Source organism: Saccostrea cucullata, unplaced genomic scaffold (assembly GCF_032062105.1).
Source record: "Saccostrea cucullata isolate Sc308-1 unplaced genomic scaffold, CSIRO_AGI_Scuc_v1 ctg3702, whole genome shotgun sequence".
Taxonomy (NCBI): Eukaryota; Metazoa; Mollusca; class Bivalvia; order Ostreida; family Ostreidae; genus Saccostrea; species Saccostrea cuccullata.
Genome location: NW_026932141.1, coordinates 1 through 14,392, shown reverse-complemented (window position 1 = coordinate 14,392; position 14,392 = coordinate 1). Strand labels below are relative to the sequence as shown.

The 14,392-nt window shown below is 34.9% G+C and overlaps 1 protein-coding gene across 1 annotated transcript; it reads left to right on the top strand.

Annotated features, from left to right (window-relative positions):
- Positions 1-6,389: 6,389 nt before the first annotated feature.
- On the top strand, positions 6,390-14,389 carry LOC134234504 (uncharacterized; the record flags this gene model as incomplete). The annotated part of the gene is made up of 6 exons (XM_062716582.1): positions 6,390-9,898; positions 10,040-10,649; positions 11,160-11,252; positions 11,701-11,739; positions 12,180-14,034; positions 14,281-14,389. Coding segments are annotated over exons 2-6 (2,211 nt in total), but the record flags the coding sequence as incomplete, so codon positions are not given.
- Positions 14,390-14,392: the final 3 nt, after the last annotated feature.

Genomic DNA, 14,392 nt, shown 5'->3' with positions numbered 1-14,392 from the left:
GTTTAAGAAACGTTGATAATTCTTTTTTCTCCTTCCTCTTTTTTTTAATGCTATCAAATGCTAAGATATTTCATTTCTTATTAATCATATCAAGAGACTGAAAAAGAAATTTACAGTTATAATAAAAATATAAACGAGTGTACAACTTTTTCTGGCCAATCAGGAAACGTGGACAAAACGAATTGTATATACCGGTAGTATTCAAGATCAAAAGTTCATAAAACAATACAGATCAGAAGAAACACGGACTTCAAAAACATCGATCAGAGGTGAGATCAGGAGCCATGGAGAAGATTCGCTTTCTGTTCCAAGTTATGGTGAATTTTCTGATTTTAAAATGAAATTTTGCCCCCCCCCTTTTTTTTTCAAAAATGGCTTAAGATATTTACTGGAGACTTGTTAGAGATGATAGATGGTGACTTACAGATATGTTAAATCACACACTCTAGATATTCGCATTTAAAAATCTGAATCGGATCCAAAATGGTGACTGTCTCCGTAAAAATCTGCCATTAAGCAAGTCGGGTTCTAGGTCAGTTGACCGTTTGTTTGAACGAAACTTCTACCATAAAATTCTATGAAATGAAAAGGATGAACTATTCAGCTGTTTTTCATGATACTTTCACAAAATATGCGTCATTATATGAAGTTGTAACATAGGAAGAAAAATTTGGAAAATTCGCTTCTGGTGCCAAGTTATGGACAATTTCCTGATTTTAAAATGCGATTTTGTCGCGCACCTTTAAAGAAAATGGTTGAGGATATGAACTGGAGACTTATTGGAGATGATAGATCATGACTTTGTGGTTTGCAGAATTGCCTTTTCGTGCGTCGTCAGCACTTCCGGTTTCTGCCGGAAGCATATTTAAAAAATGCAATTTTTCAATTTTTTTGTTTTTCAATATTTTTCTTTGGTGTTTTCAATCTAAATAAAGACTCATTTGTAAATGCGTAATATGTCATTTCTTTTAGAATCAAAAACGGCAATCTCCAGATATTCGCATTTAAAATTTTGAAGCGGTGTTTTCAATGACCGAATGGTTAGCGCGTTGGATTGTCGCGCGGGCGACCCGGGTTCGCTCCCCCGAATGTCCGACTTTTTTTATCACTTTCTGTTGGAATTTTCGTTTTTTTATTTCAGAATCGGACGGAGGACCTCTCGTTGCTCGCAACGAGATCTCATCTAGTATTCTTACTATTTTCGTATTGACCAACTTCTGGAAATGACCTTTGTCCGGTCCATTTCTCCAGAACAGCTTAAGATATGAAAGTTTACTGTGTCGGATATCATAGATCATGACTTGAAGATGTGTCGAACAACATTTTGTCCGCCGTCAATTCTTCCGGTCGTCACGAAAAAGGGGATTAAAAGTCGATTTTTTAAATTTCTTTGTCTTTCTTTCTATCTTTTTCTGTGATATTCATGGCATAAGTAAAGGCCCCTATTTGCTGATTTAACGCATAACCAGTTTCTTGATTTGATAAAGAAGAAATTAAATATCTTTGAATGTCTTAGAACTTTCGCAAGCGTAGGTTCAACGTTTCCTTAAACACTAAAAAATATTCATTTCATTTTCTCATAAATAGGCTGCGCGGGTAATACACATGGTGCCATTGTGCAGGTAAGGTCTTCCCCGAGATGGGGAATGGACCTGTAGAAAACCTTCTTTGGTTCCACAGAGTCGAGTTTTTAGCAAATAAAATGTATGAAACATATATCATGTGTGTGCATCTTATACCCCGCCCCCATTTTTTTTTTTTTTTGAAAACTGTAAGAAACCTAGCCCCCACCTTTCTCACTTATTGAAATGAATGCTAATTCCGCTTTAATGTTTTACATTCTACATAAAATGACCTTGACATTTATATAACAAGGCACTCTTCTTGAAGTTAAGAAAATGATAAGGCTAAATTCTTTCTACAAAATAATGGTAATTTACAAGTCTATATTCAAGACAGCCCCCACCCCACCCCCCACCCCCCCTCGGAAGCGCGCAGCCAGGTAGAATTCGCAGATATAACATATACAACTTACAAGTAACGTTTTAAAAGTTTCATTCATAAAAAAATTTAGTTCCCCTTATGTCATCTGATAATTTGCTATCATTCATTCTTCCTATGTTTTGTCTGTAGAATTTATGATTATTTCATTAAAAAAAAATTATCTTGAGAAAATAAAGATTGTCAGCTGCATTTATTAGCATCTCGCATTTTCTTGTATATCTTTTACTTGCATATGAATAATGTCATTAAATAAAATAAAAGAAATCGAACTCTATTTCCATCTTTTTTAATTCATTCATAAATCCTTGGATCCGCTCGCAGCTGCGCGGTGGCCTCATCGCTACTGTAAACAATCCATTCATCACGCCGAAAATGTTCATGATTCCGCTAAACTAAGAAAGTTTACACATGGTTTATCATCTCATATCAAACATCAGACCTGTCCAATGCAGGAATGCTCGAGTTAAAGAGGAAAATTCAGGAATTATTTTGCGTCGGCCATATTCTGCCGTGAACCTATGCGACATTTTGTAATTAAGGTCTTCCGACTTCCTTCGGAAGACCTTATTGTTTTTCGTCGGTTTCCTATTATTAAGGTCTTCCGTCTCCAACGGAAGACCTTCTTGTTATTCTTCGGTTTCTTTTTCCCTATTATTAAGGTCTTCCGTCTTCAGCGGAAGACCTTCTTGTTATTCTTAGGTTTCTTTTCCACTATTTTTATTATTTTTATTATTGTTTTTTTTCTTACCGATTTTGTGCACGCGATTTCTCGGAAACGGCTCGATCGATTTTCATGAAACTTTCAGGACTGATGGAACATCAATCAAACCTGATATATATTTTTTTATTTTTATGACGTCACTTCCGGTTTCGAGATTTCCGCGATTTAGTGATTTTCAGAGGGTCACATTGTCCAGCATTTTTCTCAAAAGTGCTTTTAGATAGAAACGTAAGATTTTCAGCGATGATAAAGCAACATGTGCTGATGTGACACACACCTTTCTTATTCTCTGGAAGTGCAGCACGTTGGCGCTCGCTATGGCTCGAAAAAAGTCCTATTCGGAATTTAGAAAATTTTCACACATTTTTGGCAATATCTTTTTACACGTTAATGTTTTGTAAAGACATATAGAACAAAAGTTGTGATGAATATCACGATCTTTCGAAATATATCAACGATAAGGGGCTGGTCCCTACAATAAAGGGCAAAAAGGGGCCGAAAGTTTTTCTTTCATACCTCAAAAAGTATTGAAAATTTGTAATACGTCAAAGAAGCAAAGTTGTTTAAAATATCAAGCTTTATCTAATGGCGTCGTCAAAATACGTCCGGCGACGTCACTTCCGGTCAAACCGGAAGTAGTCAAAAATTGCATATTTTTGCTGTTCTTGACAGGTTTTTGGATATCATATGTCACCGGAAGCTTAAATCTTTATTTTCCGTCCGTCGTTGCACTTCCGATCAAACCGGAAGTTGCCAAAAATGGCTTAGTTTTGCAAAAATTAACATACATTTGGAGGATTAAACCATTTTGGGACTTCATTACTCTTTTTTTTTTAATGAAAGTTACATCCGGTCAAACAGGACGGAAGACCTACTCGTTGCTTTGCAACGAGCTCGGCTCTAGTTATTATTATTATTTTTCTTCTCGGGAAAATTTTGTCCGCGAATGATCTTGTAAAGTACACATCCGATTAAGGGGAAACCTTTTTAGGGTAAGTAGGCATGTTATGTAGATTTGCGGAACGAAGGTCATTTTGCGCGCACGTGCTTGCAAGAGCGCGCACGTGCAACACGTGAAATGACCAATATGCTTGAAATTGCCGTAACTTTTACATTTTTCGATGTAATGCTTTGATATTTAGAATATATAGACATATTATAAATGTAGATAAGATGACATTGTCAACATGCAATTTTGTGTGCACGTGCTTGCAAGAGCGCGCACGAGCAACACGTGAAATGACCGATTTAATTGATATAGGCGTAAATTTTTACCTTTTTAATGAAATGCTTTGAGACTCATAATATAAGGATATAGTAGTAGCATAGACAATATGACATGGTCAAAATAGCAAGATCTCACGCGCATGCACGTGAGCTTCGCTCTGATTGTCTGAAACTAAAGTCTCATTATCTTTCTTGTTTTTTGATGGAATCCTTTGAAATTCTGTACATAGCCATGCATAAGAATATCCTACAACATGATATATAACAACTTTCATGAAACACGTGCATGCACGTGCGCTGCAATCTGATTGGCTGAAACTTTAAATAGCTACAACTCCCTTGCTTTTCAACCAAACAGGATGGGACTTGGAACATAGATAGATATAATAGACTTCTACAAGAAGGTATGGTCACCATGCACATCCATATACGTGCGTGTACGTGCGCTGCAATCTGATTGGCTGAAACTTTAAATAGCTATAACTCCCTTAGTTTTCAACCAAACAGGATGAGATTTGGAACATAGATAGATATAATGGACTTCTACAAGAAGGTATGGTCACTATGCACATCCATACACGTGCGTGAACGTACGCTGCAATCTGATTGGCTGAAATTTTAATCAGCTATAACTCCCTTGGTTTTCAACCAAACGGAGTGGGATTTAGAACATAGATAGATGTAATGAACTTCTACAAGAAGGTATGCCACCATGCTCATGTATGCACGTGCGTGCACGTGAAATGAGTAAAATCAAAAATACACTTGAATGAGCGTATGTTTTAATACTTTTAGATTAAATACTTTAATATTTAGTATATTAAAGTATATAGATTGTGTAGACAAGATGATATGGTCATTACGCACATGCATTCACATGCGCACGCGTGCAATGCTAAAATTTGAATGAACTTGGTACCCTTCTGGGTAAACGTTGTTAAACATGTTAAAGTCTCAAATGCATAAAGTTTGTCTTATTTAATGAAGCTTACAGGGAAAATGGCACCAAAAGGGAGATGGGGAGCGTTTGGGGAACATCTGTAACGGTCCCCGTTACAATTAGCACTAGTTTTGATGGGATTTGACATTGACCCGTTTATAAGTTGGTACATTTTTTTTGCCAAAATTGGTGACAATTTCAGGTTAATCCATCGATGTTTTAACTTAGATTCTATTAATATTTTTTTGAAATGAAACCGATCGTGTTAATCGTGTATCATTAAACAAATAAGAAATGCTCACTTAAGATACCAAAAAATAAGATATGTAAATACTTATATTTTATGAATAATCTAAGAATACATAAATTATCATATATATATAGACATTTTCTTCGATAATCGTCGGAAGTTTCAGTGTCCAGAAAAATACCAATTTCTCTTTGACTCGCCTATAAGTCGGACATATAGTGTAAGACCAAAATTTAACTCCCCCCAAAAACCGACTTATACGCGGGTATATACGGTATCTTCGATCTGTGGAAAACATAATAATACAGCAGTAAAGTTGTCCATGAATCCGGAGATTAAGCATCTGAAACTTACGCATGTTCGACAGAGCAACTAATATTTGAATGTATTATAAATGCTGCATATAAATAAAGGTTAATCGATTATGAATAGTAATTAGTTCCATAAATTGTATCTTTAACTGTATAAGCATTATATATTTATATGTTCCAATATATTTTGATACCCCTCCGCTTGAAAAGCGGGAGGGTATATAGTAATTGTTATGTCCGTCCGTCCGTCTGCTGTCCGTCCTTCCGTCTGTATGTTACGCCTTTGTGTATATGTACCCATCTCTTATCCGCAACTCTTCTTATACCACTGAGTGAAATTTAATGAAACTTCAACAGAATCTTTATTACATATTGTCATTTTAACCTCTTATTTCACTTTTTGATCCGACACATATTTTGGGTTTCCCGGCCACAGCAAAACATGGACTTTGCCATTATAACCATATCGGAGGCGGGGGGTATCATTTAGTGAGTTCATTGGCCACAATACCTCTATTTTTCATAGTTATCAGTCAAATGGTTATTAGTTACATCCATTCAGACTAAAAGACAACTTAACTTTAGAATGTTGACTTGCGTCTTACCTACAAATTGTTTGATTTTAATTCCCTCTATGAAACGGATGGGTGGTTTTTTCGTTACTATGTACATATCGGCTCCATTCATAATGTGTACCTGTATTGATGACAGTGGACTTTTGATCACAGTTCATTCAATTTGACATTTGTTTCAGTCTGACAAAAATGTTATCTTGGATTTTTACGTCACCTGAGTAAACTTAGATGACCTATTTCTATCCGTTTTAGTCCGTCGTCGTGCGTTGTACGTCAACATTAAAACAATTTTAGCCTCTTTTCTGCAACCACTTTCAACAAATTTTGGCATAAAACATCTATGGGTGAAGGGGATTAAAATTGTGAATTTCATGGTCCCTGCCACCTTGGGGCCAAAACAAGTTAAAGTAATGCAATCTTTAAAAATCATTTTCTTTACTCTTGGACATTAAGAAGTCAAACTGTTGGCATGATTGTAATTAGCATTGAGTCCTCTACCCAAATTCCGAAATTCATGACCTCAGGGTAAGGGGTTCTAGTGCTAGGGAAGGACTAAGTCATGTTAATTAAATAGTAATAATGCATACATTCTTAAAAAATCTTCTTTGGTCCTGGGCACTAAACCAAAGAACTATGTACATAGATATAATGAGGCAGGATGCCTCATCCAAATTTGTGAATTTCATGGGCCCGGGGTCAGGGTGTTAGGGCGGGGCTTTAGTGATTATATAGTAAAATACATGGAATCCTTAAAAATATATTTCTTTGCACCTGGGTATTATGTGAATAAGCTAAGTACTTATTTAATATAAAGAATGTTGCCTCTTCCAAAATGGTCAATTTCAGGGCCCCTGGGTCATATGGGGGGTGGGTCGTAGTCTGAAAATAAATAAATGTATTGAAATTTGCTCTTTGGTATTAATATAATCAGCCATTTTTCATGAAATGAAATTTATGATGATATTTTGAAATATGTGACCTTGAGGTCAGTGGTTCCTGTGGGGCGTGGTGCACAACTGGTTATAAAGACAAAGTGGAAATGCATTTTCCCTTTGTTATGATAAGCAATGGTGCCTTTTTCAAAATTGTGAATTTCAATTGTGGAAAGTTAAATGATGCTCCGGTGACCTATAAGGCCCGTGGGCCTCTTGTTCAACTTTAAATTTTGTTTGAGAAACAAAACTCATCAATTCAAACTTTTTTGACAAGGTCATTCAAGTTTATTTAAAGCTGATAAATAGGTATTGCATATTACATGTATATATATTTAAAACATCTTCCTTAAACATTAACAACAGTAGGGAAACCCCTGGAAGATTTTTTTCATATATCTATTTAATCAAAATCTATTGTATATTGCACCCTATTTCAAATACAAGAGGAAATTATTAATCACTATGTCCATTAATATTATGAAAGTAAATCTTTTTACAGTGTAGATAACAGAAAGAACAATTTCTCGTCATACTGGTCAAGGAAAGAAATGACTGGGTTTTTTTTTCTTTATGAACACAAGCAATTTTGAGTATTTTTTACGGAGCAATGGACATATTTTAAGATGAAAATTGTTTTCCTTTTTAAGTCCCTACCGGTGAAACCGGAGGGGACTATAGGTTTCCTTTGCGTCTGTTCGTCCGTCCGTCTATCTGTCCCCGTCTGTCTGTCAGTCAGTCTGTCCTACCTGGTTTTCCGCATTTTCTTTCTTAACGCTTGCAGATATTTAGCTAAATTTGGGTATGTGAGTGTACATAAATGAGTTAAAGATGAAGTTTGAATTTCGTTTCGCTTCACTGATTTTTGACAGAATTATGGCATTTTTAATTTTTTATGATGGTTTAAGATCGGGTTCGTGCTGCGCTGAATTCCGATGGTCAACATGGTAAATATTTAGCGAGAAAAAGACGTTAAAAAATGAGTTGAACTTTCATTTTTATGTGGATTATTTTATTAGGTGAAAGGCATTCACAACCTCAAAATCAATCAGTTTTTCCTCGGTAAGAACTTTTGCATATTATAAAATTACATCCTTACGAAAAAGGGTAACCCGGTAGGGGACATGTATTGCTTAATGCAATACTCTCAGAATGCTTGTTCATGTTTGCAAATACATGTAAATATTCTTAATGATTATCAAAAGTTTGAATTTAAGTTGTCGAGATACAAAACAGGTTTAGAGCTCCAAACACTTTTATGTAAAGAAGGTCCGTGTCATGTTTTTGTTTACATAGGTTGCATACACCAAAATATGTTCGTTCAAAGCAGATTTTTGTCAATAATGAACTTCAATCTTAATAGCATTAGACATTTTCTATCGATTTACTGAATCTTGTTTTGTTATAAATATGCTACTTAGTATTTTCTACATGTAAACATAAACAAGGCACGAGGGTTGTTTAAATACATGAAGAATTTTAAGCTTGGTATCTTCTTTGTAAATCAAAAAATGATGTTTAAATTTATGCTGACATTTGAAATGCCCTAACTAGGAATTGTAAACATTAGAAGTGGTTTTAAAAAAATCAGTTGAAACTGTGTCCATTTCCCTTGAAAGTCAGATGATTTAAGAATGCAAACTTTTGTAAAAATTAAAGAAATAAGAAATTAAAACTGTTAATTCAACATTCCGTCTAAACCTGAAAAAACCGGTCGAAATGCAATCTAAATTTTTATTTTCCTTCCACGAATATCCACTTCCGCCCCTTACCGCGGTTGAACTCTCGAACTACTGAATCTGTCTCCTGCCAGTATAGTAACAGCGTGCTTGACCGTTCGATCGGCCATTTGGTTAAGCTTGACCGCTCGATCGGCCATTTGGTTTAGCTTGAACGCTCGATCGGCCATTTGATTAAATTGAAAATTCTTTTATGTCGACGGGATTTTCGTGGCGTTGTCCTACACAACAATGCCATTAAGAGTGACAGTAAGATACACTTTTTTAGACATTACATTAGCGGATCGCTACGGATGCGTCTTGTAATGAATTTTTTTTTATAAAGCACATTTTACAAAAAAAAATTAAACTAAAAGAATTGACCTAAGGGAAGCAATATTAATATATAAAACACAATTGAAATTAACTTTTATTTGCACACCAACTTCCGAGTGCCATTTACCGGAATGGACCTCTCGACTTTCGATTCTTTCTTTTAAAAGTTCTGGGTTGCTGTTTAGCTCGTCAAGACAAGTTCAATAATTTTGCTTTCATAAAATTTTACTTACTTTTTTTAATCACTTAGTTTGTCAATAGCTTGTCTCGTTTTCGAAAATGTTTGTACGTATGACATGCTTTTGCTTACCGTATCTACTGGCAGATATAAATTCCATATGTATGAGGTATAATTGATATATGGCTACAAAAGTACAAACATAATTTTTGAGTGGGTGGGGCTATGGAATATTGCACAGGTATATTCCTTGTGACAAGACCTTTCTTTAGGTACCTCTTGACCTTTCCCTTGGCGTTTGACCTATTTTTACAAAAATTCTACCTTTTACTTTGGCTATAACTTTAACAATAACAAATACATTTGGTATCAACGTATTTGACTTGCATTTGAGAAAGTTTTACCTTAATTTTCCAATGCCATACGGGGGCATTAGTGTTTCACGAACACATCTTGTTTTAAATTAACAACAAAATTAAGTTTTGTCCAGACCCTTTTACTTAAAATTTTCTATGAAAAAGAATAAATTCATATTTTTAGTATGATAAAGCAGTATAACTATATTGCATTTATTTCCTGTTTCTAGCATTAAAGCAAAATTATTTTGTCTGATTAGAATACTTACGATGAAGAAAGAAGTGGACAGGGTGACGACTATTTGATTAATAATTTTTGGGATATGAAACTGGTTACGGAATGATGTACAGTGCGTATAAAATAAAACATTGCCTTCTATTGATTTAAATGCTGGTGTTCTGTTGTTTCATTTAAAGTTTTCTTTTTTCAAGACAGAAAAACTCGTATTGATATGACAGTATAATCGTATTGTTGATTTTCTTTTCTGCAGACAAGAAAGATTTCCAATAATGTCGTGTTCAAAATACAAGATAACAAGACAAACATCTAATGGGGCCAGATTGTGCTGTATATTAGTTAATCCATGCACGGATTTGGCTAGAGGAATACTACGATACCATGTGACTGAGATACAGTTTCCGTTTCTCCTGGCTTACCATAAAGATAAATTATGCACATTTCTCAATGCGTCTCAAAAAATGAAACTGTATCAAAATGGTGCTGTTTTCATGGGTTTATACACAGAATTTGATCTTTGCTTGCTTTACACATTTCTCCGCAACCTTTGCGGAATAGTGCCACATAGAAATGGGTGGGGAATATCTCCCGAACCATCAGATAGGTCTCTTTCTGCGAATATTGACCGCCTCAGAATAATTCGAAATTTGTATGTTGGTCATATGGACCGTATGTCTGTCACTGACATCGAATTTGAAAATGTTTGGAAAGAATTACTTTGAATAGTATGTGATCTTGAGAAAACTTTATGTCCCCAAAAACAACATACACAGAGGCGCTTAAGACACTTAAAACTCAAATAATGGATCCCCAGCAGACGGAACACTATCTATACCTACGTGAAGAGGTTGCTGATGTAACATGTAAGAGTGTTTATTCTCTAAAGTTCAATGATGTTGATTTTGTAACCAATGATTTAACAGATTTTAAGGTCAACTGAGTTTTTTCAGGTGACCTTTTGTTTTTTGTCGTCGTCCGTCGTGTGTTAAGAATTAAACATTTTCAGCTTAGTAACCACTAGACAAATTTTGACGTATAACATCTTCGAGTTAAGGGGTCATTTTCGGAAATATTACGTCATAAAAATTATAAAGTGACGTCACAATATGTGTCCATGTTTTCTGATTTTTCCAATAATATCAAACTCAATAATTTCCATGAAACGATTAAATTTTTATTAAGCAGTTCTCAGAACTTTTGAAATGCCCCTCGTATAATAAGCAATGGTGCCTTTTAAAAATAGTGAATTCCATGGCATTCATTTGGTTTAAAACACAAACCAAATGCCTTTGTTGAAAACTGTAACATGATACTCAGGTGACTAATAAGGCCCGTTTGCCTTTTGTAATTTCTACTTTTAAATTAACACACAGATAGACAACGAGAGCATGACAGAAGAATAGCCGATATTGAAGTAGAACAAGAGGAAACTAACAAATTACTCAAACGTATCAGCAGTTGTCTTGGTAACCCTTTTTTTCGGATTTTTTTAAACAGAGTTCCTCAAGACATAATCATCTACAGCTATACATATTTGAAATAGAAGTAATCCTTCGTATGAAAGACATACAAAGGTTTCGTACATGTTTATGACTGCAATATTTCTGAAGCATTTGAATATGATTAAAAACACTTTTTATATTACAAGTGTTAATTCGTTTAATCACTAGAAAGGTTCTTTAGATAAAATGTTTGTAAAACTTTTACGAGATACTATTATTTTGGGACCAAAACAGTATTTCGCATCAATATAACTTCAATACTTCCCTAGCTTTGTTATCTGAATTGAATTTCCGTTTTATAATTCTTTTCTAATTTAAGAACATACTCGTAAACTTAAAAAAAATAAAATTATCTACAACTGTGATAAGTTTTTTTAAAATGAAAAATAAGAACAAATACTTGATCTTGCAGGAGATGAACACTTTACAGCGGAGGGAATATACGTATTAGGTAATATTTGTTTTGCTATATATTCAACTTCAATTCCAGAGGGAAATAAATAGTGTTTACAATACAGTTATGACAATTACTTTATAATTTCCTTGTATATAAAACACGACATTAATCAGTCATGAAACGGAAAAATAAAGGGTTTTTTTATTATAAGACAGTATTTATAGAAAATAAACCTCAGGAAAAGGAATTAAATTCTATACATGCATGCATCTTAAAGAAGATTGCAATAATTAAACTTACGTATTGCCTTTCATCATTAACTACTTTTCACTGAAATCAATTATAACTTTTGCAAATATCTAGTTGATTGGAACAGAAACGCATACATGTAAGAAGAGGGGAACAGTTTTTTAAACAATACCTAAAATGTCTTGTTAATCGATTTAAATAAATTCATACAACTAAATATCTTTATAAGAAATTATCTATTCTAGTCAGCACTGTAACGGTGCTAAAGGATCGTCGATTTTGGAAAACATACATTAGAACCTCCGCTGTTTCCGGAGCAATTCAAAAACTGATGGAACACAAAGTTATCATTCTGACTGGAGATAAAGTAGGAATTGGAAAGTCAACCACAGGAAAGCAAATTCTTCGTGAACTCTCATCAGAATCGGTGAGGTCACCTCGAATTCCTGCACTGATACACAATCCAGAGGAATGGAACAAAGTGATTAATCCAAAGGGCCCTTATATTGTTTTCCTTGATGATTTCCTTGGGGTTTCAAATTTTGTGATTGAAGCTGCAGATAATTGGAAAAATTATTTCGATATCATACTTGCCTCGGCACGAGAAGGTAACGTCTTTGTTGTTGTTGCACTTAGAAAACATATTTTAAATGGGGCCAGGCAATATTTTACGCAAGCAGAACTTTTCAGTCATCAATTTGAAATCAACTTATCCGAAGAGTTTCAACTCACATTGGAGGAAAAGCAAAAGATTTTGGAGTCCTTTGAACAAAATTTCAAATACCGCGCTGCTGAGATATTTGGGCCCAAATGTAAAGATTTAGAAAGCAACTACAATCCAGATGATTTTGTCATCTTATCCGAAATGCAAAAGAATGATATTGTGAGATCTGACCCATATTACGGATTTCCCGTGACCTGCTTCCAATTCTTCACGAGACCCAAGTGTTTTAAACAAGGTCCCAAATTTTTCTGTCGACCAACTAAACCATTGCTCTCTGAAATCGAAAGCAAGCGCAAGTCCCAATCTTTTAGGGAACAAGTAGATTATTGCATTCTCTCCTATGTTCTTGTTAATGGAAGTATCCATTCAGACAATATTGATAAAAATTTATTTCAGACAATATCTTCAAAACTCATGTTATCAAATGTCACGGATATTAATATAGCTGATGCTATTGAAGATCTTAGTGGTTCTTTATTAAATAAGGTTGGAGAGAGTACAGTCTTTAAATTTGCACACGAAACAATTCTAGAAACCGTTTTGGTATCCTTCGGTAAACTAGCACCAGATATCGTGATAAAGAAGTGCCACCAAAGGAAGATTCAGGAACTTATTCGTACTCAGAATTGTGAGGTCAAGGAAAACGAGATAGTTCTACGAATTCCGAGAAAAAACTACGAGGATTTGGCAAACCGAATGGTGCGCGGTGATGACGGCGATGGTGTGGACTCTGGGACACATGAAACAGCAATGCATATTATATACCATACTTCGTCATGTGATACCGAGTTCGTGGCAATTCTTCTATCTCGCGAACCAGACGAGAGATTTTTGTCAATTCTGTCGCAAATTTTTGCTAACTTGCCATGTGCTTCGGTGCACTCAAAAAAGGAACCAGCTGCAGTTTTGCTTTATGAAATGTTAAAACGCTTCGGTCCTCACCATGAAACACTCATCACAAATCAGTTCCAACAAAATGTAATGCCTCATTATCAAATTACTTTTGAGGATATTCAATATTTTCTAAGAAATTGTTTGAAAATGAAACATCAGACCGAAAACTTAGTTTTACTTATTGTCCAGTATCTTATGGATGAGAAATTTTTACAATGTGTATTTGAAGAAAATTGCTCATTTTCCGGTCGTTCTTTGACGTTTGCCCAGTGTTGCATACTCAAAGGATGGGAAACAACAGTAGAGATGGTTCTGAAGTTACAATCCTCATTGAACGCAGAAAATGGTTGGTCATTTACTCATTTGGCCGCTTTTGCGGGACGTTGGAAATTGTTAAAAAAGTTTGTAAGTGATGAAATGAGTGTTTTAGAGATGCCTGAGCAAAGCTTTACTGTAGTACAAGCAGCTTTGTTTGGAATAAGGTATGGACGCGAAGATATAGACTTTGCAGAAAACAAAAATAACCCCTTTTTCCTTATTGATAAACCTGATTTTCATATTTCGTTTCCCCCAATTTCTGACTTCAGACTCATTGTAGAATTGCTGCTGAAAAAGAAACCCAAGGTTATAAAGAACGAAATAGCAATACTGCTCGATGAATATGGAAATAACATCCTCCATTACTTAGTAATGCATAACAATACAGATGTCTGTGATGTCCTTCTAAGCGTCGACAAAGATATTGCATTCCATCGTAATCATACCGAAATACCGTCCACCCTTCACCTCGCTGTGTATCTGGGGAGACCTAATATGGTGAAGAAAATGTGGGAGCTCGGA